Here is a 27,594-nt window from a genome sequence, read left to right as displayed (position 1 = left end):
CTGCCCAGAATAACTGCTGGAAACATCAAAGAAACAAAGACAAAGTGGGGGAGAAGGACTGAGCCCAGGCTGGGAAGGTGTCTGGCCTGTGAAAGAAATACCTGGAGTTTTAAGCTGCAAGCAAGAGCAGTTTGCCTTCAAGAGACTCTGCAATCTGCCTAAAACAACATTTAGGGTGAGAAATTACTATTTGTAACCAGTTTCTTTAGTATCTAAGCTTATATTGCATTTTTGTTTTATTTGCTGGGTAATCTGCTTAGATCTGTTTGCTATCCCTTTTAATCACTTAAAATCTATCTTTTGTAGTTAACAAACGTGTTTTTGTTTTCTCTAAAACCACAACCGTGGAATTCATAACCGGGGTGGAGGCAAAAAGCTGTGTATATCTTCCTCCACATTGAGGGAGGGAGCGACTATCATGAGTTTATGTTGTACAGTTCTCTGTGCAGCACAAGACGATACAATTTTGGGTTTACACTCTAGAGGGGGTGTGCACTTGAGTGCTGGGCAATTCCTTAGTTGAAGCCTTCCCATACAGTGCTGATTTCAGTGTCTGTGTCTTTCTGCAGCTGGGTGTGTCCCTACCTGTATGAATGTGGGAGAAGCTTGAAGGCCTGGCTCAGCAGGATAGTGTAAGGGAACCCAGACTGGTGGAGTAGGTGGGCTCAGTGGTACCCCAGTACATCAGGTGGCATCCAGAAAGGGGGTGGGGCAGCCCGTCACACTAATATAAAACTATAATCTTCATGAATAAAGTCCATGGTATTCAGAATGCAGTGAAATAGAATCCTTACCTAAACCTCAGAGAGCCTAACCATTCTGTATCTTCAATATTCAATTTTTTGACACTATGTCTCCTCAAAAAATTATCCCAGCTCATAAAAAATGACAGGGTAGAATGCGGATTATTAAAGATGTATAATTTATCAGGCAAGGGGCCAGATTTTCAGCTGGTGTAAATTGATATGGCTCTACTGGCTTCCAAGGTCTTCTCAGTTTTCATCAGCTGAGAAACTAGCCCAAGAATTAGTGATGGGTTGAACCAAAATCTGGATCCAAACACTCCACTCATTTGGCAGAGTAGGTATGGCGTGGATATTTCAGAATCAAAACCCATAAATGGATCAGAATTTTAATTTAATGAGCAGAATTAAAATTCTAATCCAAACATGTCTCGCACACTGGGGGCTTCAAATTCCAGATCTGGACCAAGGTCTAAATTTTGCTATGCAAACCTATGTTTAATTATTATGAAGTCTGGTTTTGAATTGTCAAAAATATGGTTTGACGTAACTATGAATTGTTAAAAAAAACATTGCTTTTAAACATATTCAATTTTTAAAAAATGTATAAGCTATTATTAATTTGATAAAAATGTATAAGATAACAGAATTTAACAAAATAGGACAAATTTAGGTTTTGTGACAGGTTAAGATTAAAATATAGCTGTCAACGTTTCTGTTAGGTTGAATATTCCTTTTATATTCAGAATCCATTTTTTCTATGTGCAGCAGGTAATTTTTCACATTTGCCTGAGGCAGAATCAAGAGAAGCTCAGCTTCTGAAATACTGTATATCTGTTAGATGCAGGAATTACAAAAATGACTTGATTTTGGTGCATTAACCAAGTCCACTGATTACTTTAAAAAATGTAGAGCAAGTGTTTCTGGTCCAAAATATTCATCCAATAAAAGGTACCCAAAGGTTTCCAAGAGGAATGCAACAAGGAGTGTTAAAAAACAAATAACTAAAACTTCCTCAACATAGTTTTATGGTTAATAGACTAAAGTCATGTTAGCAACACAGTGTTTGTAATGACATTAAGGTATATTTTAGCTTGGTAAACAGGAAATAAGATATGCAGAATTGCATGGCTTATCCCTTGAACCCTAAACATATTTCTTAAAGTATGGACATCAATTTATTATTTTGAATGAAAATTCATGAGCACCTTTCTTATGAGAAAACCAGCTTGTCTGTGCCATTAATAAATAAAAAAGAATGTGGAGCTATTTCCATCAGCCATTTTTTTCATGTTTAACACATACCTCCAGATTGTATTATTTCTTTGATGGCATAGCTCACATGGCATTTAGAAGTACTGTAAGCATAGTAGTATGCCTGCCAAAAAAAAAAAAATCCAACCAGATAAAAAATTCTTTCGAGTTTTGAGTCATCTGTTGGATCTCCTTTCCATAAGCATGCAATTGAAATATTATAGAAGAAATCAAATTTCTGACCATAACAGCTTTAAAAAATAACATTGCTTTAAATTCTGTGCATATCTGGAGCATTCCATAATGTTCAGTCAATGCACTCAAAGCCTGATCCTGCAGTCCTAACTACCGTCTAATGATTACTGCCAAAGGGCTGCAAGAAATGGTCCTGAGACATGTGCAATAGTTTGCTGAACACGGTAAACATGAGTCCGAACTAAAACTCTGATATCATGCCACCAACTCTGAGGGCGTTCAGAATCTGAACCCATGTAAGTATCAACATTTTGCAGCTGGTCCCTACTACTCCTCTTGAACTCTTCCCACACTCACGGTGGCCATTGTTCTTCTGCAGCAGATCCCCATTCGTTTCTCTTTCATTCCCTCCATAGCCATTCCTATGCAGACATTAACTGATCCCTCCTCATTTTCATTGTAACTATCCCTGTTCTGCAGACATTCCCCAATCCCTTGTATTCCACCCTCAGAGACTTTCCAATTTGCAGATACTACCTTATTGGTTCCACTTTAACCATCTCTTCCCTGCACCTAATCACTTCTAATCTATTCCCACTGTAGATATATCTCCCCCATTCACCAAGTCCTCATTCTTACCTTGTTCCCACTGTAGGCATTCTCCCCTGAACAGGCTCCAAAGGCCATGCATCAAGTCTCCAATATATGGGCATTCCCATGTTACTCCTCGACATGGTACCTTATCATAGTATCAATAGCAAGCACAAAATTTGGATATGTGCGCACTGAGGGCCAAATATTAAAAAACAGCTCCTAATCTTGTAGTTGCAATCGAATGTGGGCAGACCTCATGGGTTAGATTTTCAAAGGGGCCTGAAAGAGTTAGACACTCCACAGCCCATTGATATGGAAGTCAATGAAGACTGGCGCCCTTTGTTCTGTGGGCCCCTTTGAAAATTCCAATCTTAATTGCTAAATAGCTGACTTATGGATGTTAAGCAAGAGGTTAAACATCTAAAATGCTGTCATTTATATGTACAATTTTGTCTTTTACATGTGCAGTGCTTGCCATTGATACTATGATAAGGTACTACGTTTAGGAGCACCATAGGAATGCCCATAAATTAGAGACATGTTGCATCACCCTTTGAAAGTTAGCCCTGACAAAGCTATGCACCATGGATTGTGGCCAGAGTGTTTGCAGTAGGTAGATCAGCTATGGATCTAGACATCACTACAGGGGAGGGAAATATTCAGATCATGGGGATAGAGCTAGGGCATTTTTCCATTGGCATCAGTGGAAGTTTGAAACAAGTCCTTATGGAGCCTGTTCAAGGGGGACTGTCTATAGTAGGAATGAGTGACGATGCAAACTTTGTAAATGTGGAAGATATATCTACAGTGGGAACTGCTGGAGAAGAGATTATTGGCATGGAATCAGACAGATGACAAACTCATTAGACACAGAAATCTCAACAGACAACAGTTAAAGTAATTATTAGAGCTGGTTGGGAAATAGTTTTCCCAAATAGATACCATTTGGGATGAAACTGAGACCTTTTGAATTTTCATGAAAAACCAAAAGGAGAGACACAGTGTGTGCCTGTAGTAGAATAGTCTGCTGGTCAGTGCAGCCAACTGGGAAAAGGGAAACCCAAGTTCAAATCCTTCATGTGCCTAATTCAGGGTGGTCTCTCCCAATCTTTCCTGTTGGCGCTGTTCTAGTTTGTATAAATAACTAAATATTGATTGGTTTCAGAGTAACAGCCGTGTTAGTATGTCTTTGCAAAAAGAAAAGGAGGACTTGTGGCACCTTAGAGACTAACCAATTTATTTGAGCATGAGCTTTCGTGAGCTACAGCTCACTTCATCGGATGCATACCGTGGAAACTGCAGTAGACATTATATACACACAGAGACCATGAAACAATACCTCCTCCCACCCCACTGTCCTGCTGATCTAAAGTGATCATCAAGTTGGGCCATTTCCACCACAAATCCAGGTTTTCTCACCCTCCGCCCCCCCTCCCCAAACTCACTCTCCTGCTGGTAATAGCCCATCCAAAGTGACCACTCTCTTCACAATGTGTATGATAATCAAGGTGGGTCATTTCCAGCACAAATCCAGGTTCTCTCACTCCCTCACCCCCCTCCAAAAAACCACACACACAAACTCACTCTCCTGCTGGTAATAGCTTATCAAAAGTGACCACTCTCCCTACAATGTGCATGATAATCAAGGTGGGCCATTTCCAGCTCAAATCCAGGTTTTCTCACCCCCCCCACCCCCATACACACACAAACTCACTCTCCTGCTGGTAATAGCTTATCTAAAGTGATCATTAAGTTGGGCCATTTCCAGCACAAATCCAGGTTTTCTCACCCTCTGCCCCCCCCCCCCACACACACAAACTCACTCTCCTGCTGGTAATAGCCCATCCAAAGTGACCACTCTCTTCACAATGTGTATGATAATCAAGGTGGGCCATTTCCTGCACAAATCCAGGTTCTCTCACCCCCTCACCCCTCTCCAAAAATCACACACACAAACTCAATCTCCTGCTGGTAACAGCTTATCCAAAGTGACCACTCTCCCTACAATGTGCATGATAATCAAGGTGGGCCATTTCCAGCATAGATCCAGGTTTTCTCACCCCCCCCACCCCCATACACACACAAACTCACTCTCCTGCTGGTAATAGCTCATCCAAAGTGACCACTCTCCCTACAATGTGCATGGTAATCAAGGTGGGTCATTTCCAGCACAGATCCAGGCTTTCTCACACCCCCCCCCGCCAGGGGAACACACACACACATAAACTCACTCTCCTGCTGGCAATAGCTCATCCAAGCTGACCACTCTCGAAGTTTAAATCCAAGTTTAACCAGAACGTCTGGGGAAGGGGGGTAGGAAAAAGCAAGGGGAAATAGGCTACCTTGCATAATGACTTAGCCACTCCCAGTCTCTATTTAAGCCTAAATTAATAGTATCCAATTTGCAAATGAATTCCAATTCAGCAGTTTCTCGCTGGAGTCTGGATTTGAAGTTTTTTTGTTGTAAGATAGTGACCTTCATGTCGGTGATTGCGTGACCAGAGAGATTGAAGTGTTCTCCGACTGGTTTATGAATGTTATAATTCTTGACATCTGATTTGTGTCCATTTATTCTTTTACGTAGAGACCGTCCAGTTTGACCAATGTAAATGGCAGAGGGGCATTGCTGGCACATGATGGCATATATCACATTGGTGGATGTGCAGGTGAACGAGCCTCTGATAGTGTGGCTGATGTTATTAGGCCCTGTGATGGTGTCCCCTGAATAGATATGTGGGCACAGTTGGCAACGGGCTTTGTTGCAAGGATAGGTTCCTGGGCTAGTGGTTCTGTTGTGTGGTATGTGGTTGTTGGTGAGTATTTGCTTCAGGTTGCGGGGCTGTCTGTAGGCAAAGACTGGCCTGTCTCCCAAGATTTGTGAGAGTGTTGGGTCATCCTTCAGGATAGGTTGTAGATCCTTAATAATGCGCTGGAGGGGTTTTAGTTGGGGGCTGAAGGTGACGGCTAGTGGCGTTCTGTTATTTTCTTTGTTAGGCCTGTCCTGTAGTAGGTGACTTCTGGGAACTCTTCTGGCTCTATCAATCTGTTTCTTCACTTCCACAGGTGGGTATTGTAGTTGTAAGAAAGCTTGATAGAGGTCTTGTAGGTGTTTGTCTCTGTCTGAGGGGTTGGAGCAAATGCGGTTGTACCGTAGAGCTTGGCTATGGACGATGGATCGTGTGGTGTGGTCAGGGTGAAAGCTGGAGGCATGTAGGTAGGAATAGCGGTCAGTAGGTTTCCGGTATAGGGTGGTGTTTATGTGACCATTGTTTATTAGCACTGTAGTGTCCAGGAAGTGGATCTCTTGTGTGGACTGGACCAGGCTGAGGTTGATGGTAGGATGGAAATTGTTAAAATCATGGTGGAATTCCTCAAGGGTTTCTTTTCCATGGGTCCAGATGATGAAGATGTCATCAATATAGCGCAAGTAGAGTAGGGGCTTTAGGGGACGAGAGCTGAGGAAGCGTTGTTCTAAATCAGCCATAAAAGTGTTGACATACCGTGGGGCCATGCGGGTACCCATAGCAGTGCCGCTGATCTGAAGGTATACATTGTCCCCAAATGTAAAATAGTTATGGGTAAGGACAAAGTCACAAAGTTCAGCCACCAGGTTAGCCGTGACATTATCGGGGATAGTGTTCTTGACGGCTTGTAGTCCATCTCTGCGTGGAATGTTGGTGTAGAGGTCTTCTACATCCATAGTGGCCAGGATGGTGTTATCAGGAAGATCGCCGATGGATTGAAGTTTCCTCAGGAAGTCAGTGGTGTCTCGAAGGTAGCTGGGAGTGCTGGTAGCGTAGGGCCTGAGGAGGGAGTCTACATAGCCAGACAATCCTGCTGTCAGGGTGCCAATGCCTGAGATGATGGGGCGCCCAGGATTTCCAGGTTTATGGATCTTGGGTAGTAGATAGAATATCCCAGGTCGGGATTCCAGGGGTGTGTCTGTGCGGATTTGATCTTGTGCTTTTTCAGGAAGTTTCTTGAGCAAATGCTGTAGTTGCTTTTGGTAACTCTCAGTGGGATCATAGGGTAATGGCTTGTAGAAAGTGGTGTTAGAGAGCTGCCGAGCAGCCTCTTGTTCATATTCCTACCTATTCATGATGACAACAGCACCTCCTTTGTCAGCCTTTTTGATTATGATGTCAGAGTTGTTTCTGAGGCTGTGGATGGCATTGTGTTCCGCACGGCTGAGGTTATGGGGCAAGTGATGCTGCTTTTCCACAATTTCAGCCCGTGCATGTTGGCGGAAGCATTCTATGTAGAAGTCCAGTCTGCTGTTTCGACCTTCAGGAGGAGTCCACCTAGAATCCTTCTTTTTGTAGTGTTGGTAGGGAGGCATCTGTGGATTAGTATGTTGTTCAGAGGTATTTTGGAAATATTCCTTGAGTCGGAGACGTCGAAAATAGGATTCTAGGTCACCACAGAACTGTATCATGTTCGTGGGGGTGGAGGGGCAGAAGGAGAGGCACCGAGATAGGACAGCTGCTTCGGCTGGGCTGAGAGTATAGTTGGATAAGTTAACAATATTGCTGGGTGGGTTGAGGGAACCATCGCTGTGGCCCCTTGTAGCATGTAGTAGTTTAGAAAGTTTAGTGTCCTTTTTCTTTTGTAGAGAAGCAAAGTGTGCGTTGTAAATTGCTTGTCTAGTTTTAGTAAAATCCAGCCACGAGGAAGTTTGTGTGGAAGGTTGGTTTTTTATGAGAGTATCCATTTTTGAGAGCTCATTCTTAATCTTTCCCTGTTTGCTGTAGAGGATGTTGATCAGGTGATTCCGCAGTTTCTTTGAGAGCGTGTGGCACAAGCTGTCAGCATAGTCTGTGTGGTATGTAGATTGTAATGGATTTTTTACCTTCAGTCCTTTTGGTATGATGTCCATCTGTTTGCATTTGGAAAGGAAGATGATGTCTGTCTGTATCTGTACAAGTTTTTTCATGCAGTTGATAGATTTCTACTCCATACGGCTCACGAAAGCTCATGCTCAAATAAATAGGTTAGTCTCTAAGGTGCCACAAGTACTCCTTTTCTTTTTGTAAATATTGATTGTCCCAGAGTCAGAACAACTGCCCTGACATTCCAGTGGTTAGGGAACTCACCCAGGATGTGGAAAGGCAGGGAATTGAACCTCACAGGGCCCTAATCACCAAACTATTCTGGATACTTGCTTGGTATCATTTTGACCAAAAATTCCATTCTGGATCTGAGAAACCTTCCTGTCAAAACAGCTATATTTTCACTAAAAGTTCTGGTTTTACTAATCAGCAATTTTGGATGAAACAATGTTCAATCAAATATTTCCTATCCAGTTCTAGTACTTATAGCTTTCAGTCAGTACTGAACTGGGCCATATTTAAACCAGAAATGAAAGGCTTCCCATTCACCTACCAAGGATCTAGTAAAATGGTCTCTAAGGAAGTTTGTTATAAAAAGATACTGACATGTCATGGAAGTCTTTGGAAAAAACATAGTAGGAAATATGAAAGCATCAGAAGAAATTAAGAAATAAAGAGAAATAAAGCATGACATAACAGGCTTAGTAAAGGCTGAAGTTTAAGGGTACGCAAAATTTCTCATGTAGATAATGGGCTGCTATTCAAAAAACTTAGGTAGCTCTAGGAGCGAAGCAATTCATGGAGATTAAATTATTCAGAACTCATTAATTTTTGCATTAATTAATAGGACAATAAATATACATAGCATGTTACCTGGTCTCTTGGTTAAGGAGGAAAAATCCTGGCTAGCATAGCAGTAAGAAAGAAGACCATGTAAAAAAGCACAGATCAGAGAGAATAAAACAACAAAAAGAATAGTTTCCTACCCATTACTTCCCACTGTGTGAACTTTTGACATATCAGCAAACTCTTCCTTTCGCTTGCTACTACTGTTGTACTGTTCACTATACAGCTTTAAGGACATCTGTTCAACAGCATCTCTTTGTGCTTCCAGATAGCATAGCTGAACCTCAGCCTAGAGAAAGAAAAAAAGAGGAAAACACGTTTTGTTTTCATTCCGAAGGAATACATTTAAAATGACTACTTTTGGACTATACCAAACAATTTAACCAAGAGGAATAATCACACCATAATTTCTTTCTTCCTTAATAAGGCTGGTCCTATAATTCAGATCATAGTACAGTATATTATCTAGTGTTACAACTGGACCATTTAAGTTCTTATCAAAGAATGGCCCTTATGTCCCATGAGATGTATATCCAGCAAGCTGCTAAATAAAAATGCCTGTATGTGTGTGAGCAAGCAAGAGATATTACAAATATCACATTCTGAAAAAATCCAGATAAATATATAAAATAAAGCTTCTTGCACATTTCAGAAGCTCATCTTCATCTCTTGCTAACAAGTTGACGATGCTTCAGATTTAATTATACTTCCATTGTTTTGTTAAATTAATAATTGTAAATTAAAACAAAGGGATTGGCATTGTTCACATTCTATTTTCCCCTACCTAGTTTCCAGTGATTACTTAGAAATCTTGATTGCAAGGAAGAGGCAATAAGTTAGATGTGCTGTTTTCCAACAGTCTATGTGCCTAGCCAAAAGAATGTTGAATAATTTTTGGCATCAAAACTTTTTGAACAGACGTTTTATTTATTGCAGCTGTGGTGATCAGTTGAATTGTGGAAGTCAGAGCACCAGATGACATGGGAATAAAGTTTGTTTTTTGCTGTGTTTGCCCCTGGGTAGCAGGGAGAAGAACAGAGGGAAAGATAAGTTCAAAAGCCCTTTGGGGCCAATATGCTGTTGTTTTCCTTTGGTAAGGGTGCACTAAAATAAAAACACAGACATAACAAATTCTGATAAGCTTCAAAAACGTCACCTCTTTGTAACTTAATTCCATATTCCTATTAGTAATAGCATGCTGAGTCAATCACTTGGTAGGGCAGCAAGATGAATGCACTAGCATGGAGGAAACCTTGGTTTGGAAATGATTTTCACACTCCAAACAGCAGTGAAAGAGAAGTGTTTGCTCTCTGCTCAGAGGATAACAGTGCCTTCTATCTATGATAACAGCCATTTGTGATGTAGAGAAAAAGTGCCAAGATAAAAGTGCTAAAAAAGGGAAAATTTCCAAAGCCCAGAATGAGGATGCATATTATGGGCCATGTTTGGACTGGGAAGAAAAAATAGAAGAGTGCCAGCAACATATGCTTGAAAGAAGTTTTGGACACTTATATAATCTTGTGGTTACCTGGATTATGTGAAACTTGTTTATAACTTGTTTTAGCATTGATGTATTTTCTACCAAGTCGTATTATAGCTAATTTTGAAATGCCATTTAGATTTTAACTTCCTTTTTCAGTTGCTTATAGCTTTTCTCCAAAAATCACTGCTTGTAGTGAAACTTCTAATGTTTGGATTTAACCCAGATATGATTTTTTGGGACAATCTTAAGAAAATCCATTCATCCATCATCTGAATAGCTGGAGCATAAAAAAACTTCCAGTGCTTTTCAGTGCTCAAATAAGTAAAACATAAAGCTTTATTTTAAAGCATTATATTTGAAGAGTATGTAGTCCTGAATGTGGACTGTCCATTTTGCCTTCTTTGAAGAAATCTGATTATGAAAGAAATTTATTTAAAAAACTAATTAATATGTATAAACGGTATGCACAATACATAACTTTCCTTACTGATTTCATCATGCACTAAAGTGCTGTAGTCCAAGTGTTCACAGATGTACAATCTTTTTTGAAGAGGGTTGACTTGATTCTGACAATCTTTCGGTCCTTAAGTGATTTTTGTTTAGTATCATTGAGCAAGTTTATAGTGTGCTGTATATATCCTCTAAAGAACTTCGATCTCATATGCAGGCTGAACACTGCTCAACACCCATTTCTTGTCACAAGAGCACTCTTCAATTTAACAACTTGTCATCTGTGTATCCATTTATACATTTTAAAACAATCTAAAACTCAAATAACAAGATAGTAGATATACTGTACAAGTATAAAGACAATCTAAGATTAATTAATTATGGAAGTTACGTATAGTTACCAATGAAAAGGCAGTACCTGAGTATGTGAAATTATCAAAATATTCTGGTTGAATATACCTAATCTCATCTGGTTTTATCAGATAAACTAGGTTGGGACTGGTCAGCAGTTTGATGAGACCCCTGAAGAAAAAGGAATCCGTGGAACAGACTGCTGTTTATGGATCTCAGAAAAGACTACCACTAACAGAGAAAGCAGAGTTCCCTTTAGCTTAACAAATAGTTTCCTTCTGTGGGTTACTGAGGTTCCAGGTTCAGTCTCTTTCTGGAGTGGATTCCTCACCCACATGGATAATCTTTCATTTGATGTTTACTCACTTTGATGCCTTTATGTATTCTTCACTGTCCACATCAGGCATTGCAGTTTTCATTTATTCTTGCCAGAAAGCACTTATTCATTAGCTGTTTTTATTTTAGTTATGGTTGAGGTGGCACTTTCATTCTAAACCCCTATTGTGAGTGGCTGATAACTTTCCAAAACAATTACCTTATGAAATAAAATTTCCCATGATTGTTTTCAGCCTAGAGGTGAATTCTTTTGGAAAGTTTAAAGAAAACAATTTTGCTCGCTTTGAGGATGGAATTGCAAATTAAGATGCATTTTTAATTTAGCAGAATAATTATTTTTCTTGTTTTCACAAATTAAAAAAAAATTACCCATACAAAAAAACTACATTAAGCACTCAAAAAAGTCAGGAAATGCCCATGATTAAATTTTTCCATGCAACCTGAAAGCTGGTACCTTCTGCATATGTATTAAGAGAGAGTCTTTAATGATATGAACACATGCTAGTTCTCAAATGATATAATATAGCCATACAAATTTTCCTTAAATTTTAGATACACACATGTAACATTTTTCCCACAGAGTTTTCTGTAGCTCTTAAGAGAAAAAAAGATGGGGGGGGGGGGACACAAAAAGAAGCAGCTACTTGCTACACAGCTTTGAAGTTCTGCTAACTTGCAAAAATATGGCATTAGCATGTGGAGACTCCAATCTTAGAAGCTGCATAGCTGAGAAGGCAATTGTTAAGAGTTCTTGGATTGGCCCTTGCACACCTTACAAAATGCACTGCAGGCGCCCTTGATTGCTTTGCAGCTTACAGTGTTCAAAAGTGTCCTCCCTCAAGTCATCCTACACCTTCAGTATACTTTTTCCTACACAGCTAAGTTAGACACACACACAGAGGTAACACAGCCTCTCTTAGTTGTACATTTTGAGCGTACTAATACATTCTGTACAAAATGTCAACTGATGTGGACACAATGACAAAATGAGGACAGACGCATGGAATTAAGTGGAAGGCTGAAAATGTTGTTAAACTTTTAACACAGGAACGGCGTTCCCTGCCCATCACTGATACTTGCCTATTCCAGACATTTAATTGGTTCCAGTGCAGGAGTTACAAGGCTCCTTACCATATAACCCATATAACCCGTTGCCAACATAGTATTTCAATAATAAGGGACTCTTGACAACCGTAATCCTCAGTTTACCCCTCCAGGGCTCAGCTCTCTCTGAGTCTTAGCACCCCCACCCCGCCATGAGTGGGTAGAGGATTGCAGCAGAGCGGGACCCTCGGCCTGCAAGGGCCACAGGGTCTGATCTTGGTCCAAGAAAGCTACAAAATCTAATCTCAGCCCAGGAAGGCCACCCTATAGCATGGTCTCACCCTACACCATGAGCCCAAGGCTCATCAGCAATGTCGCAGGTCTTTTACCTCTGGGAACTGTTCATTTTATTCTCTTAACCACACTGGAAACAGATGGCAAGTTGCAATGAATAAACAGCTCTAACCAAGTACCTCAGTTAGGTACTAAGCATGTTCCTACTTAACCCACTGTGGCTTGAAGGTGCTGTGCGAAAGCCAAAAAACTCCCTGGTCCTCTGCCAGTTGGCCCATGGGAGAAAAAATTCCTTCCTGATTCCCAAACCAGCGATTGGCTAGATCCACAGCATCTGTCAGGCCAGATTCCCATTCCGAGTTCAGGGTGGGTAGGGTGGGGCTGCTAGAATGGAGCTGTAAGGGGCTCTACATGGCTCCTGCACCAGGTAAATCCTGGGAGCTGGGGAATGATAGCCAATCAGCACCCTTCCTCCCCCACCTGGCCAATGGGTGCCAGAGACTCCCAGGGGAAGGAGCTGCCTGATGTCCCTTAGAGAGTCTCCCTCCCTTGCTGCTGGGAATATCTCCCATCACCACTGGTCCCATCAAGTTCTCCGACCCATTGAGGCAAGTGGGTGGTATATGCATGCATGATTTCTAAAGGCACATAGAAAAGTCTAATAAAAATCATCTCTCTCCATCCCTTTAAGAGTACACTAATTCCCTCGAGTACAGAGACAATAGGGACTTATCATGAATAGCCTATGGACTGCCAAGCAATGGGATGATCTAGCCCACAAAATCAGATCCATGTGAACACTTGAGAGATTATTGCATGTAGTGAGTCTATAGGCAGCTCAGCTGCACTGCTATCACATGTAGGTGGCTACAGACCCAGTCTGGCGGCTTGTGACTACAATTCCATTTACCTGCCCCATCTCACTTGTTGAGCAGTGGATTGTGGCAGGGTACTACCAGTCAGAGGAATATAATGGGAAAAGGGAGGAGGAGACAAATTACTGAGAGTAGAAGTGAGAGAGAACATGAACAAGTGTGGCTGAGAGAGGAAATACGAGGATGAAAGCACAGGATGGAAAAGGAAAGGAGAGGAAGATTGAAGCAAGGAAAAGGGGGGAAAGGGTAGAAGCCAAATGAGAAAAAGAAAAAAAGAGAAGGAAAAAGGTAAAGAAAATATAAGAGAGGAACAGGGATCCATTATTCTCTTCCCCACAACCCCCCAGCTCACAAAACTTCTTGTGCTGACCACCATGATCTACACTAAAACCATACTCACTGAATCCTGCTTCCTTACAAGACGACTATTCTATTTTTTTACCTTGAAAATATGATCCCTCAATAAATCAATTATCTTTAAGGATAGCGCTGTCTTCAGTTATTGTAAACATTTGCAGCAACTCAAACTCAGGTAGCTCAGAGCTTCAGATGGATCCTTCTGATTTCTTTTGTGTACGAATTGAACTATCACACTGTTGTACTTAAAAGGTTTCTTCAGTTCATGTTCTACTGGTATCATTGCAAATCCAGAGCGGCTTTGAAGACTGCAGGTAGCTATTGATCAGTTTAAGTTTCAAAAAGCTATAATTTGCAGGAGCCTCAGTAAAAAGTCACAGTTCAGAAAATGTGCAGTACAACACAGAAGTCTGAGTAAATCTGCTGCAGTCTATTCTTAAAAGTAAGATTTTTTTTGGAGGTGATGCAGGTATAGTTTTGTATCATTTCAGCATGACGCAGGAAGTTTTTGGAAAGTGTAGGGGACAATTTCCTGGTGCAAGTGCTGGAGGAACCAACTAGGGGCAGAACTCTTCTTGACCTGCTGCTCACAAACCAGGAAGAATTAGTAGGGGAAGGAAAAGTGGATGAGAACCTGGGCGGCAGTGACCATGAGATGGTCGAGTTTAGTATCCTGACACAGGGAAGAACGGAGAGCAGCAGAATACGGACCCTGGACTTCAGAAAAGCAGACTTTGACAACCTCAGGGAACTGATGGGCAGGATCCCCTGGGAGAATAACATGAGGGGGAAAGGAGTCCAGGAGAGCTGGCTGTATTTTAAAGAATCCATATTGAGGTTACAGGGATAAACCATCCCGATGTGTAGAAAGAATAGTAAATATGGCAGGCGACCAGCTTGGCTTAACAGTAAAATCCTTGCTGATCTTAAACACAAAAAAGAAGCTTACAAGAAGTGGAAGATTGGACAAATGACCAGGGAGGAGTATAAAAATATTGCTCGGGCATGCAGGAGTGAAATCAGGAAGGCCAAATCACACCTGGAGTTGCAGCTAGCAAGAGATGTTAAGAGTAACAAGAAGGGTTTCTTCAGGTATGTTAACAACAAGAAGAAAGTCAAGGAAAGTGTGGGCCCCTTACTGAATGAGGGAGGCAACCTAGTGACAGAGGATGTGGAAAAAGCTAATGTACTCAATGCTTTTTTTCCCTCTGTCTTCACGAACAAGGTCAGCTCCCAGACTACTGCACTGGGCAGCACAGCATGCGGAGGAGGTGACCAGCCCTCTGTGGAGAAAGAAGTGGTTCGGGACTATTTAGAAAAGCTGGACGAGCACAATTCCATGGGACCAGATGTGCTGCATCCGAGAGTGCTAAAGGAGTTGGCGGATGTGATTGCAGAGCTATCGGCCATTATCTTTGAAAACTCATGGTGATCGGGGGAGGTCCTGGACGACTAGAAAAAGGCTAATGTAGTACCCATCTTTAAAAAAGGGAAGAAAGGATCCGGGGAACTACAGGTCAGTCAGCCTCACCTCAGTCCCTGGAAAAATCATGGAGCAGGTCCTCAAGGAATCAATTCTGAAGCACTTAGAGGAGAGGAAAGTGACTAGGAACAGTCAGCATGGATTCACCAAGGGCAAGACATGCCTGACTAATCTAATTGCCTTCTATGACAAGATAACTGGCTCTGTGGATGAGGGGAAAGCAGTGGACGTGTTGTTCCTTGACTTTAGCAAAGCTTTTGACACGGTCTCCCACAGTATTCTTGCCAGCAAGTTAAAGAAGTATGGGCTGGATGAATGGACTATAAAGGTGGATAGAAAGCTGGCTAGATTGTCGGGCTCAACAGGTAGTGATCAATGGCTCCATGTCTAATTGGCAGCTGGTATCAAGTGGAGTGCCCCAAGGGTCGGTCCTCGGGCTGGTTTTGTTCAATATCTTCATTAATGATCTGGAGGATGGTGTGGATTGCACCCTCAGCAAGTTTTCAGATGACACGAAACTGGGAGAAGAGGTCGATACGCTGGAGGGTAGGGATAGGATACAGAGGGACCTAGACAAATTAGAGGATTGGGCCAAAAGAAATCTGATGAGGTTCAACAAGAACAAGTGCAGAGTCCTGCACTTAGGATGGAAGAATCCCATGCACTGCTGCAGACTAGGGACCGAATGGCTAGGCAGCAGTTCAGCAGAAAAGAACCTAGTCGTTACAGTGGACGAGAAGCTGGATATGAGTCAACAGTGCCATTGATGCCAAGAAGGCCAATGGCATTTTGGGATATATAAATAGGGGCATTGCCAGCAGATTGAGGGTCGTGATCGTTCCCCTCTATTCGACATTGGTGAGGCCTCATCTGGAGTACTGTGTCCACTTTTGGGCCCCACACTACAAGAAGGATGTGGAAAAATTGGGAAAAGTCCAGCGGAGGGCAACAAAAATGATTAGGGACTGGAACACATGACTTATGAGGAGAGGGTGAGGGAACTGGGATTCTTTAGTCTGCGGAAGAGAAGAATGAGGGGGGATTTGATAGCTGCTTTCAACTATCTGAAAGGGGGTTCCAAAGAGGATGGATCTAGACTGTTCTCAGTGGTAGCAGGTGACAGAACGAGGCGTAATGGTCTCAAGTTGTAGTGGGGGACGTTTAGGTTGGATATTAGGAAAAACTTTTCACTCGGGGGATGGTGAAACACTGGAATGCGTTACCTAGGGAGGTGGTAGAATCTCCTTCCTTAGAAGTTTTTATGGTCAGGCTTGACAAAGCCCTGTCTGGGATGATTTAGTTGGGAATTGGTCCTGCTTTGAGCAGGGGGTTGGACTGGATGACCTCCTGAGGTCCCTTCCAACCCTGATATTCTATGATTCTATGACTCTATGACGCTGTAGCTTCATTGTTACCAGCTAGTCAATGATTACTTGTTTTAGTTCTCAGCAGATCTGGCGAGCTCAACTAAACCACTTTAACATGTTTAGGTTGGCCTATGAAACAATTTTTTGTTCCCCATCCAGCAATTATAAAAGACTGCTGTACACCACAAACACACCACTGTGTACAAGGTCAGACTGAGAATTCTGAGGAGGGTTAGCATGGAGATCCTTTGGTATCACCCCAAACTTCACTGACAAATTGAATGTAAAATGGGTTTTTTTGGGAAGAATATTTTGGTCCTGTTTGCCTGGATCCCTGCTACAGGAGTGGAGCACAGCAGTTGCTTGTGCTTGGGGCGGGGAGTGAAATGGGGGTTGATGTCTGTGAAAAATTGGCAATATTTAACAAAAATGGCAAGGAACGATAAGGTGTGGTTTTGAGAGCTGCTAGGAGCCTAGGTACAGGAGAGCTCTGTCTCCATTCTGGTGAATGTTAGGATTCATAAAGCACTTTTAAAACATGCGTGCTTAATTGTCACAAAAGCCTGTGAGGCAGGGAAGTATTACTATCCCCACTTGCCTTGGCTAACTTTACCTAACCAAGTCTGAACATTTTGGCTTTTAACCGAGACCACAGAGGGAGTCAGTGTCAAAGCTGGGATTAACCTCTTGCTCTCAGTCTCACACTATGGAGATGATCTCCCTTTTGGTCAGAGGTCATACTGGCTGCTCAGCAGAGAAGCTGGCTCAGCTGCAGGCTGCCTGTAGTAGGCATCTTTTGTGATGGTCACATTCAGCAATAGGCTGAGCAGCACTGAACCCTACAGTTGCAATTAAACTGGGGTCTGCTCAAAAATCAAGGGATGTAAAGCTCTGATTTTTCTGAACCCCCTGGATCAATCCCGGTAGGCTGTGATGGGCTTGTGAATAACTTGGCATCTTCGGGAAAACTCAGCGTACAACCCTAGCAATCAATTTGCATTGGTTTACATTTTCAAGGCTATTGTCGCAAAGAAAAGAGCCTGAAACTTAATTAAAAAAAAAAGCAAAGATTTTCCAAATAAAGAGAGGAGGCCGTGGGCTGCAGCTATTGCAGGCCCTCAAAGACTGGCTCTGCTTGTCAAATTAAGTGCTTTCCACTATAAAGGTTACCATGTAACACAAATGGTAATCAGTGACAATAAAAATCAATGAAAATACATTTTATTTCTTGTTAGACCTGCTTGTTTGAGTGACCTTATTCGGTAGTGGAGAAAGACAAGACACTGGATAATGGCTGTTAGTGTGTGAGGTGGGAAGGACATTATGAGGTTATATTGTATAAAAGCTTGAAGTGACAATAGAGCCAACTGAGTCACTCAGAATTTACACTAATGTAACTGAGATCACAACCTGGCTCCAGTGTTCTCCTGTCAAAAGAAGATTGCAATAAAGGGATGTGCTAGGATAAATATTTACAAACACTACTTTCCATGGCGTACTACAAGTTCTTCTGATATGAAATCTATCACGGTAAGCACAGTATTCTATGATTTAAAAATACAAAAGTATAATAAATTCAACTGAATTTGAACTGTGTAACTTGAACTAAGCCCTATCATCTCCTCTCTAAATAGTGCTGTAGAAAATACTATTTCACTAACTTGTAATTATATGATAATTACACAAACACACACACAGGTCCCAATCCTGCAAACTCTTATGCATGTGCTTAACTTAATTGATTAGGACCACTCATAAAAAATTAAGCATGTGTTTCAATATTTGCAGAATTGGGGTATTACTGGGTACTGTTATTATATATATATATATATATACACACTTAAAGAAACTTCAAAGTAAATGTTTACATTTTAAATCTACCACTTGTTTCTTGAAATTACTTTGAATTTAAAATACTTTATTAGTGAATAGTATTCTTATTTTATAGCTTAATATTTGTGATGCACTAAGATTTTGTATACATTCGTTCTGACAAAAAGGGACTAAATAAAAATGCAACTACTACTAAGCTGATGCTATCGGGTTACCGGGCATCTGGTTTTCGACTGGAATGCCCGGTCAAAAAGGGACCTTGGCAGCGCCGGTCGGCACCACCGACCGGGATGCCAAAAGTTTGGGTGACAGTATAGCAGGGGCCTGGGGCTAAAGCAGGCTCCCTACCTGCGTTGGCTCCACGCTGCTCCTGGAAGTGGCCGCCAGGTTCCTGCGGCCCTTAGGCACTGGGACGGTCAGGGACTGGGAGGCTCCATGTGCTGCCCCTGCCCTGAATACTGGCTCTGCAGCTCCCATTGGCTGGGAACCACAACCAATGGGAGCTGTGTGGGGCGATGCCTGGAGGTGGTAAAGCAGCGTGCACCTCACAGAGCTGCCTGGCTGCCCATGTGCTTAGAGGCCACAGGGACCTGGTGGCCACTTCCTCAGAGCCGTGCTAAGTGCCGCTGGAACCCCCCCACACACCCTGACCCCCTGCCCCAGCCCAGAGTCCCCTCCCACATTCCAAACCCTTCTTTCCCAGCCCCATCTCAAGCCCCCGCCCCCCAGCCAGATCCCTCACCCCCTCACCTCCCCACACTCCAACCCGGAGCCCCCTCTGCATCCCAGAGTCCATACCCTCTCCCTCACCTCAACCCCCTTCCCCAGATTGGTAAAAGTGAGTGAGGTTGGGGAAGAGTGAGCGATGGAAGGGCGGAGGGGATGGAACTAGTGGGGCTCAGAGAAGGGGCATGGCAGGGGTGTTTGGTTTTGTGTGATTAGAAAGTTAGCAACCCTATGATGCCATAAGATAGAAAAAATATGAACTATTGTCTATTTGGTATTAGACTGCATCATTTATGAGCATGCTACATGGTAATTATTTAAATGATATAAAAACTTTCAAGTTGATACATTTTGCAAATATTTCAGACAAATATAAATCAATTCACTTGTCAGATTTTTTAGATGTTTTCTCATGCTTCACTGCAAAGGCTGTTTGACTTTCATAGAATCATAGACTTTAAGGTCAGAAGGGACCATTATGATCATCTGGTCTGACCTCCTGCACAACGCAGGCCACAGAATCTCACCCATGCACTCCTGTAACAAACCCCTGATCTATGTCTGAGCTACTGAAGTCCTCAAATTGTGCTTTAAAGACTTCAAGGATCAGAGAATCCTCCAGCAAGTTACCCATGCCCCATGCTGCAGAGAAAGGCGAAAAACCCCCAGGGCCTCTGTCAATCTGCCCTGGAGGAAAATTCCTTCCTGACCCCAAATATGGCGAACAGCTAAATCCTGAGCATGTGAGCAAGACTCACCAGCCAGACAGCCAGGAAAGAATTCTCTGTAGTAACTCAGATCCCACCCTATCTAGCATCTCATCATAGGTCATTGTTCATATTTACCACTAATAGTCAAAAATCAATTAAGTGCCAAAATTAGGCTATCCCATCATACCATCCCCTCCATAAATTTATCAAGCTTAGTCTTGAAGTCAAATATGTCTTTTGCCTCCACTGCTCCTCTTGGAAGGCTATTCCAGAACTTCCCTCCTCTGATGGTTAGAAACCTTCGTCTAATTACAAGTCTAAACTTCCTGATGGCCAGTTTATATCCATTTGTTCTTGTGTCCACATTGGTAACAAGCTTAAATAATTCCTCTCCCTCCCTGGTATTTATCCCTCTGATATATTTATAGAGAGCAATCATATCTCCCCTCTGCAACCAATTCTACAACTACACCCACATAAGGTAGATTCTTGTGCCTGCATAGAGTTCCATTGACTTCAGTGAGGCTCAGCATGAATTGTAGAATCATGCCCTAGACTGTAAACTCATCGAGGCAGGGCCTCTTTCTTAATATGTGTTTGCACAATGATTAGCACAAAGAGGCCCTGGATTCTATGTGCGGCCTTTGACACTACTACCATAAATGATTTTAAAAAAAAAGCATACTTACAATGGAGGTCACCAAAATATGTATCTGTCCTCCAAACAATGAGAAAGGCAATTCTCTTTCATAGCATGAACAGAGCTGTAGTCTCATGGAAAATTTACACCAGTATGATCACTATAAATTTGGGTGACATCCACTATCCTAATAATCCAGAGCGCTTTGCCTCCTTTAAGTTTATTCCCCTACCTCATTTGATCCTGCAGTGAAACAAAGGGATGTAGTTATGATATCATAACATCTTCTATGCCATCAGACTGTGCTGTTGTAAAGAGGTGATTATGATTTCACTGCAGGATCAAGCACAAGAAGCTAGGCTGGGAGGGATCATATATTAATACACAAATGATTTAATAAATGTATTTAATAATAAAGCTATTCAGAAAAATGCTGGCTAAGTACATTTTCTGGCTATACCGAAAGAAGGATAGGAGCCACTTGATCAGGCTGCAAGTTTATTATTAGATGTCTGGGAGTACCTGGCAGATAAATGTGTACAGTGCAGGTATCTCCATGACCATTTCAACATCTACCCGGGGGCTCCTGCCAGCCCCCACCCCACCCCCCCTTTTTCCATCCAGGTTCCCCGGCCAACCCATTGCTGGGATCTTACCATCATCCTCCCCTCGAACAAGAAGGGTTAAGTTGGGCTATAAGGAAGGGGTTTGGCTCCCTGCTGCGCCAGTCATAGGAGCCCTGAACCCCATCCCTTGGCCAATCTGGTGGTGAGGAAAAAATTCCTTCCCAGCCCCCGACCAAACCTGTTATTTTGTCACCTCTAAAGGGAGGGAGGTGGGTGGTGCACTGCCTGGTCTGGGAAAAGTGGCTTCTCCCACTGGGCTTGCCTTTTATCAACTCCTCAGCTCTTCCAGTCTCTGGGGCTAAGTCAGCATCATCACGCTGACCCACTCTACTTTTGCCGTAGCTCCTGAGCCTCTCACTAACCCCTCTTCCCCCCGCCCAAAATGCACTACACTCCCCCTCCCCCAACTTAAGGTGCGGTCATTTCTTTTGTTATACATATTCTTTTTCACATTTGAATAAATGAGAAATAAAAAGTTATCTCAACATGGTGACCATGTACAAATATCATTAAGGATATATGATCAGGAGACAATCATGAGGTAATCGTTAAAAAGCTAAAACAAAGCTTTATCAGTAATGACAGGTAAATTATTATATAGCAAGACTGACTTCACAGCAAAAGCAACAACTGAAGATGTGAATGTAAACAACCATTTTGCCATGTATAAACAGCAGGCAAAGACTGTTGCTTCTTTGAGTTTATTGATGAGCCTCAGAGAAAGCATCAGCCTCTTGAAGTATCTGACACCTACTCAGGTCAGGGGAACTGTAAAAAGATAACTGTTTCAAACCTAAAATATTTGTATTGCTGAGAGGTCAGCTTCACTGCTGCTATCTTCATGGCAATTTGCATACCATTAAAGCATTACCCATAATGTTCAGAAATTTCAATTTTGAAGCTATGCTGTTCAAGTTGTTTGCTGAATTGTAAGCATCTAAGACAGCTTGGAAATTTGTTAACACTCCTGAGTGTTAACAAATAGTTACTGTATTTCTGCCTTATCTTGGCGTCTGGTTTAAAAAAAGAAAAAAAAAAGCAACCCTCACCCTCCATTTTACAACAATGAACAAGATCACATCAGTACTGTAATGGAGATAGCTTCCCTTATTATTTTCAATATATTTAAGTTCATTAAAATGTCACTGTTTTATTATATTTTTGCAGACAAGAGGGGATTATTTCTATTTCCTAGATCATTCTAACACAGTTTTTCTTATTAAATCTCTCAGCCCAATAAACGTGAGCAACACATTTGTGTTTCTATGCTGTATTTGTGTTCTCGTTCTCCACTCCTGAACTCGACCACAGCAATCTCTATTTATTTCCTGGCTGAAAAGAAAAATTAAAAATGTATAATGTGAAGATACAATCTTTGTTTCCCTGGCCCTGCTGGACTAGTGCTTGACTCCAAAATATATTTATGCTGGCAAATACTGCTATTAACTCAGTTACCGTACTATATGAACTATAGTTCCTTTGAAATTCTATAAAATAGTTGTCCTTAGATGATAACAGACAGGAAGGAATGAAGTAGGAACAACAAGAATTACTTTACATAATAATAACAACAATTTAGTTATCAAAACAGTACTGAACAAGCATGCCTTTTCATACAGTTCTTTTAAAAATTTAGCTTCCTAGGGTTCTAATAGTATTTTCCTATGGTTCAGGAATGCACAGTAGCACTCAACCCAGTGCCTATATCCTTATTTCAAAGAGAATCATTCAAACCGACATCCACCCTGTCAAGAATCTTGACTTTGAGCTGCTAATGCAGAATAAAAATCAATATAAATTTTGATCATTTGATGAATATTTGCTTCTTTCTTTAGTGCTTAGGGATTTAAAACTGAAAACTGCTGAATCAAGTCATTCTATTTTTTTGTGTTTGTGCCAACACCAATTTACTACCCTCCTGAAAGTTCCTGAACAAGATGTCTCATGTGGCAAACATGTTGGTTTTTCCTGTCAATCATAACAGTGTGCCAGTGGGGAACCATAAACATTTCCCTTTTCACACTCTTAGTGTTCCAAAAAGGAATATTTTGATTACTTCCCTGGAAAAGGTAAACTTGACTTATTTAGACATATTGTAGCATGCCTATGCCTGTTATTCTTGGAGTGCTGTTATGCCTAAATTGATACTATCTATTAAAAGTTAAACACTTTATTTTTGGCTCCAGTGACCTCACAAAAGAAACAGAGTTTGCAGACAGAATTCATGGCAAGCAAATCCCAGTATCACCAACAAGACAAAGAGCTTTACCTTCTTTCACCATGTATTTTCTGAAAGATGACAAAGAAATTCTGGCTGCTATAATCAGCACCAACACGTCACAATGTTATTGAGAATGAAAAGAAGACAGGCAGTAGAGAAAGCTCCAAAGCATAGTGAACTTCAGTTTGTAGCTAGTTTTAAAAGAAATATACCCTCATTTTTAATATAATGGACTTTTAAAAAATGTCTATTGAAATCCTATGTTTCCATAGGGATCTTTTTAAGAAAAAAAGTTTCTAAATTTGAAAAAGACTTAGATTACTTTAACAAGAACTGTAAATACAAGCAATTTTCATCTTGGAAGAAAATATTTATACATGACACAGTGGCAGAAGGGCTTTATATTAAGGAGCAATTTTGTTGGTTTCTTATAAATTAAATAAAAGTGGCAGCAGCTGTCTTTCAGAAGGCAGATACAGGCTTGTACAGTCATATAATATTATGTAGACAGATGTTTTAAATAAAATAAAATATTTAGATTGCTAGATACCTTGCTAGATACAAAGGCAATTATAGGATGTCTTTGTTATATTAAATTTCTCATTCTTTTGAAAGAAAAAAAAAAGAAAGAGAATTGTCTTGGAAACAGTTCCAACAGGAAATGATCATATATCTAAAACAGCTGGAGACTGTAACTAATATAAATTTACTTGAAAATAAAAATGCTGCCTGCCTCTGGAGACATGCTGTAACATGCAGGAAAAAACAGATGAGAATATAACATTATTTTTTAAAACCTCAGGTCATATATACGTATTGTACTAAGATGTGATTCACTGATGTACAGAGGGTGCTCACGGTTTAGAAAAAGTAATAGAACAATTAAAAGCCCAAACTGCAACAAAAAATAAAATCTCTTTTGTAACAATAAACAATATTCTTATGAGAAATTCTCCCTTTTATAAAACAGGTTAGACACTTTACTCTGCCATTGATTATAATATGATACCATTTTATTGTATTACCTAGACAAAATGTAATGGCAACCTTTTATCTCTGCACTTTAAGGTGAATTTTGACTCACATGTTTCTTATATATGTCAAAGTTCAAAAACGAAATTTAAAAAGGAATACAACTCAGAAAAGCCAATACCTAGCCATTCAAGCTCTGTTCTTACTTTTATTGGGCCTGATCCTTCAGTTTTTGTTCTGAAAAAAAATTCCATTGACTTAAGTGGGAATTTTGCCAAAGTAAGGGCTTCATGATTGGTCCTTACGTTAAACGCTACAAAAATTATAAGTGATATATTCTGGCAGATGAACATGAAACCTCATATAACCATTTTGCTCCTCCCAGTCTTGATGGAAATGGAAGAGTTTGACTGACTGCATCAAAAATTCTCTAGAATTATTGCTATTTTTACTTTCCTCCAAGACCCCAATTGCAGCTTATCATTGCTGAGTACACTAGACCTGATCCTGCATACACAACCTGGACAAAGCATCTGCAGGGTAAAGCTTACCAGTAAAGCAAATAGCAGTGAGCTGTGCATGTAATGATGGAGTAAAATTATTTGAAAGGCATTGGATAGTATGGATTGTACCACAAACCCTGACATTTAAGCATCCTGTGAGCAGCTGCAAGCCTCCTGGGAATTCAACAGGACTTGAGAGTACTCAACACCTTTTTGGGTACAGCTTTTCAGTCTCGGGGTTGGAGTTGCAGTGCATATTCTTCAGGCCTACTTTCCAGTACTATTGTTCTACCAGTATTTGCAGAACCCACCCATTGCTTGCTTTCCTAGTAAACATGATACTCTAGAAACACATTGTTCAGGGATTTTTGGTAACATTCTGTTTGTTATTTTTTTTCTAATTAATAAAACAGAACATATGAGAAACAAAGGCTCTCTGCTGAACTATCTAATGAATGCCTATTACATTGTAGATGTTTGAACACCAGTACTATAGTCTCTTTATGACATGAGCTGCAGATACCATTAAAAACACCTTTCAGAAAGACTCAAACTGAAGACTGGACTTCTACATAGAGTGCTTCCGCTGACGTGCACGGGCTGAAATTGTGGAAAAGCAGCATCACTTGCCCCATAACTTCAGCCATGCAGAACACAATGCCATCCACAGCCTCAGAAACAACTCTGACATCATCATCAAAAAGGCTGACAAAGGAGGTGCTGTCGTCATCATGAATAGGTCGGAATATGAACAAGAGGCTGCTAGGCAGCTCTCCAACACCACTTTCTACAAGCCATTACCCTCTGATCCTACTGAGGGTTAGCAAAAGAAACTACACCATCTGCTCAAGAAACTCCCTGAAAAAGCACAAGAACAAATCCGCACAGACACACCCCTGGAATCCCGAACTGGGATATTCTATCTGCCACCCAAGATCCATAAACCTGGAAATCCTGGACACACCATCATCTCAGGTATTGGCACCCTGACAGCAGGATTGTCTGGCTATGTAGACTCCCTCCTCAGGCCCTACGCTACCAGCACTCCCAGCTATCTTCAAGACACCACTGACTTCCTGAGGAAACTACAATCCATCCGTGATCTTCCTGAAAACACCATCCTGGCCACCATGGATGTAGAAGCCCTTTACACCAACATTCCACACAAAGATGGACTACAAGCCATCAGCAACAGTATCCCCGATAATGTCACGGAAAACCTGGTGGCTGAACTTTGTGACTTTGTCCTCACCCATAACTATTTCACATTTGGGGACAATGTATACCTTCAAATCAGCAGCACTGCTATGGGTACCCACATGGCCCCACAGTATGCCAACATTTTTATGGCTGACTTAGAACAGCGCTTCCTCAGCTCTCGTCCCTTAATGCCCCTACTCTACTTGCGCTACATTGATGACATCATCATCATCTGGATCCTTGGCAAAGAAGCCCTTGAGGAATTTCACTAGGATTTCAACAATTTCCATCCCACCATCAACCTCAGCCTGGACCAGTCCACACAAGAGATCCCCTTCCTGGACACTACGTTGTTAATAAGCGATGGTCACATAACCACCACCCTACACCGGAAACCTACTGACCGTTATTCCTACCTACATGCCTCCAGCTTTCATCCAGACCACCCCACACGATCCATTGTCTACAACCAAGCTCTACGATACAACTGCATTTGCTCCAACCCCTCAGACAGAGACAAACACCGACAAGATCTCTATCAAGCGTTCTTACAACTATAATACCCACCTGCTGAAGTGAAGAAACAGATTGACAGAGCCAAAAGAGTACCCAGAAGTCACCTACTACAGGACAGGCCCAACAAAGAAAATAACAGAACGCCACTAGCCATCACCTTCAGCCGCCAACTAAAACCTCTCCAATGCATCATCAAAGATCTACAACCTATCCTGAAGGATGACCCATCACTCTCACAGATCTTGGGAGACAGGCCAGTCCTTTCTTACAGACAGCCCCCCAACCTGAAGCAAATACTCACCAGCAACCACACACCACACAACAGAACCACTAACCCAGGAATCTATCCTTGCAACAAAGCCCGTTGCCAACTGTGTCCACATATCTATTCAGTGGACACCATCATAGGGCCTAATCACATCAGCCACACTATCAGAGGCTCATTCACCTGCACATATATGATGTTATATTATTTTTAACATTTTAAATATATTTTAAAATGCTCAAAATTGAAACAAAACATTTTGTTTGACCCAAAAAAATTTTGTTAACTATTTGATCTGCCAAAAATTTTGAAAAATGTTGTTGCTGTTTGACCCTAAATGAATTTTTCCCTAATTTTTCAGAATTCCCAGTGAACCAGAAAATGTGTTATTTGCCCAGCTCTAGAGAAGGTACCTACCCTGATGACTGTGCTATCCAAATTTTAAATATGTTACAGCCAGGGTAACAAATAATAGTGAGGGAAGTGAGGACAATGGTTACATCATTACATACACATGGTTACATTATATACACAACTCTTGGCAATTCAATTGTATTATAAATACACACACGTTTATAAATGATTGTTGACTGATCACGTAAGAAGTGAGCCTTAGGAACAGATGAGAATGAGAACAATAGAGAATGTTGGCATGGTGGACCACAATTTGGAGGTTAAAAGAAAAGGAGTACTTGTGGCACCTTAGAGACTAACCAATTTATTTGAGTATAAGCTTTCGTGAGCTACAGCCGCTACTCTGAAACCTGTCATTAATTAGGAGGTAATACAAGTACAAAGATGTCACAGACAAAGGGATGAATGAAGACGGTCATGGGACAGATGCACTGGGGGTTCAAGATGGCAATAGTGGTGAGGCAGAC

General features: G+C 41.3%; 1 protein-coding gene across 3 annotated transcripts in view; it reads right to left on the bottom strand.

The window, feature by feature from the left end:
• Positions 1–27,594, bottom strand: part of AKAP6 (A-kinase anchoring protein 6) — a 405,063-nt gene that overhangs the window by 101,820 nt on the left and 275,649 nt on the right. For all 3 annotated transcript variants that reach the window (XM_073348987.1, XM_073348985.1, XM_073348986.1), the window contains exon 8: positions 8,602–8,750. In XM_073348987.1, coding sequence (XP_073205088.1) covers positions 8,602–8,750 — 149 coding nt within the window. The remainder of the gene's footprint in view (positions 1–8,601; positions 8,751–27,594) is intronic.

This window comes from Lepidochelys kempii, chromosome 6 (genome assembly GCF_965140265.1).
Source record: "Lepidochelys kempii isolate rLepKem1 chromosome 6, rLepKem1.hap2, whole genome shotgun sequence".
Taxonomy (NCBI): domain Eukaryota; kingdom Metazoa; phylum Chordata; order Testudines; family Cheloniidae; genus Lepidochelys; species Lepidochelys kempii.
This window is presented reverse-complemented; position numbering and strand designations above follow the sequence as displayed.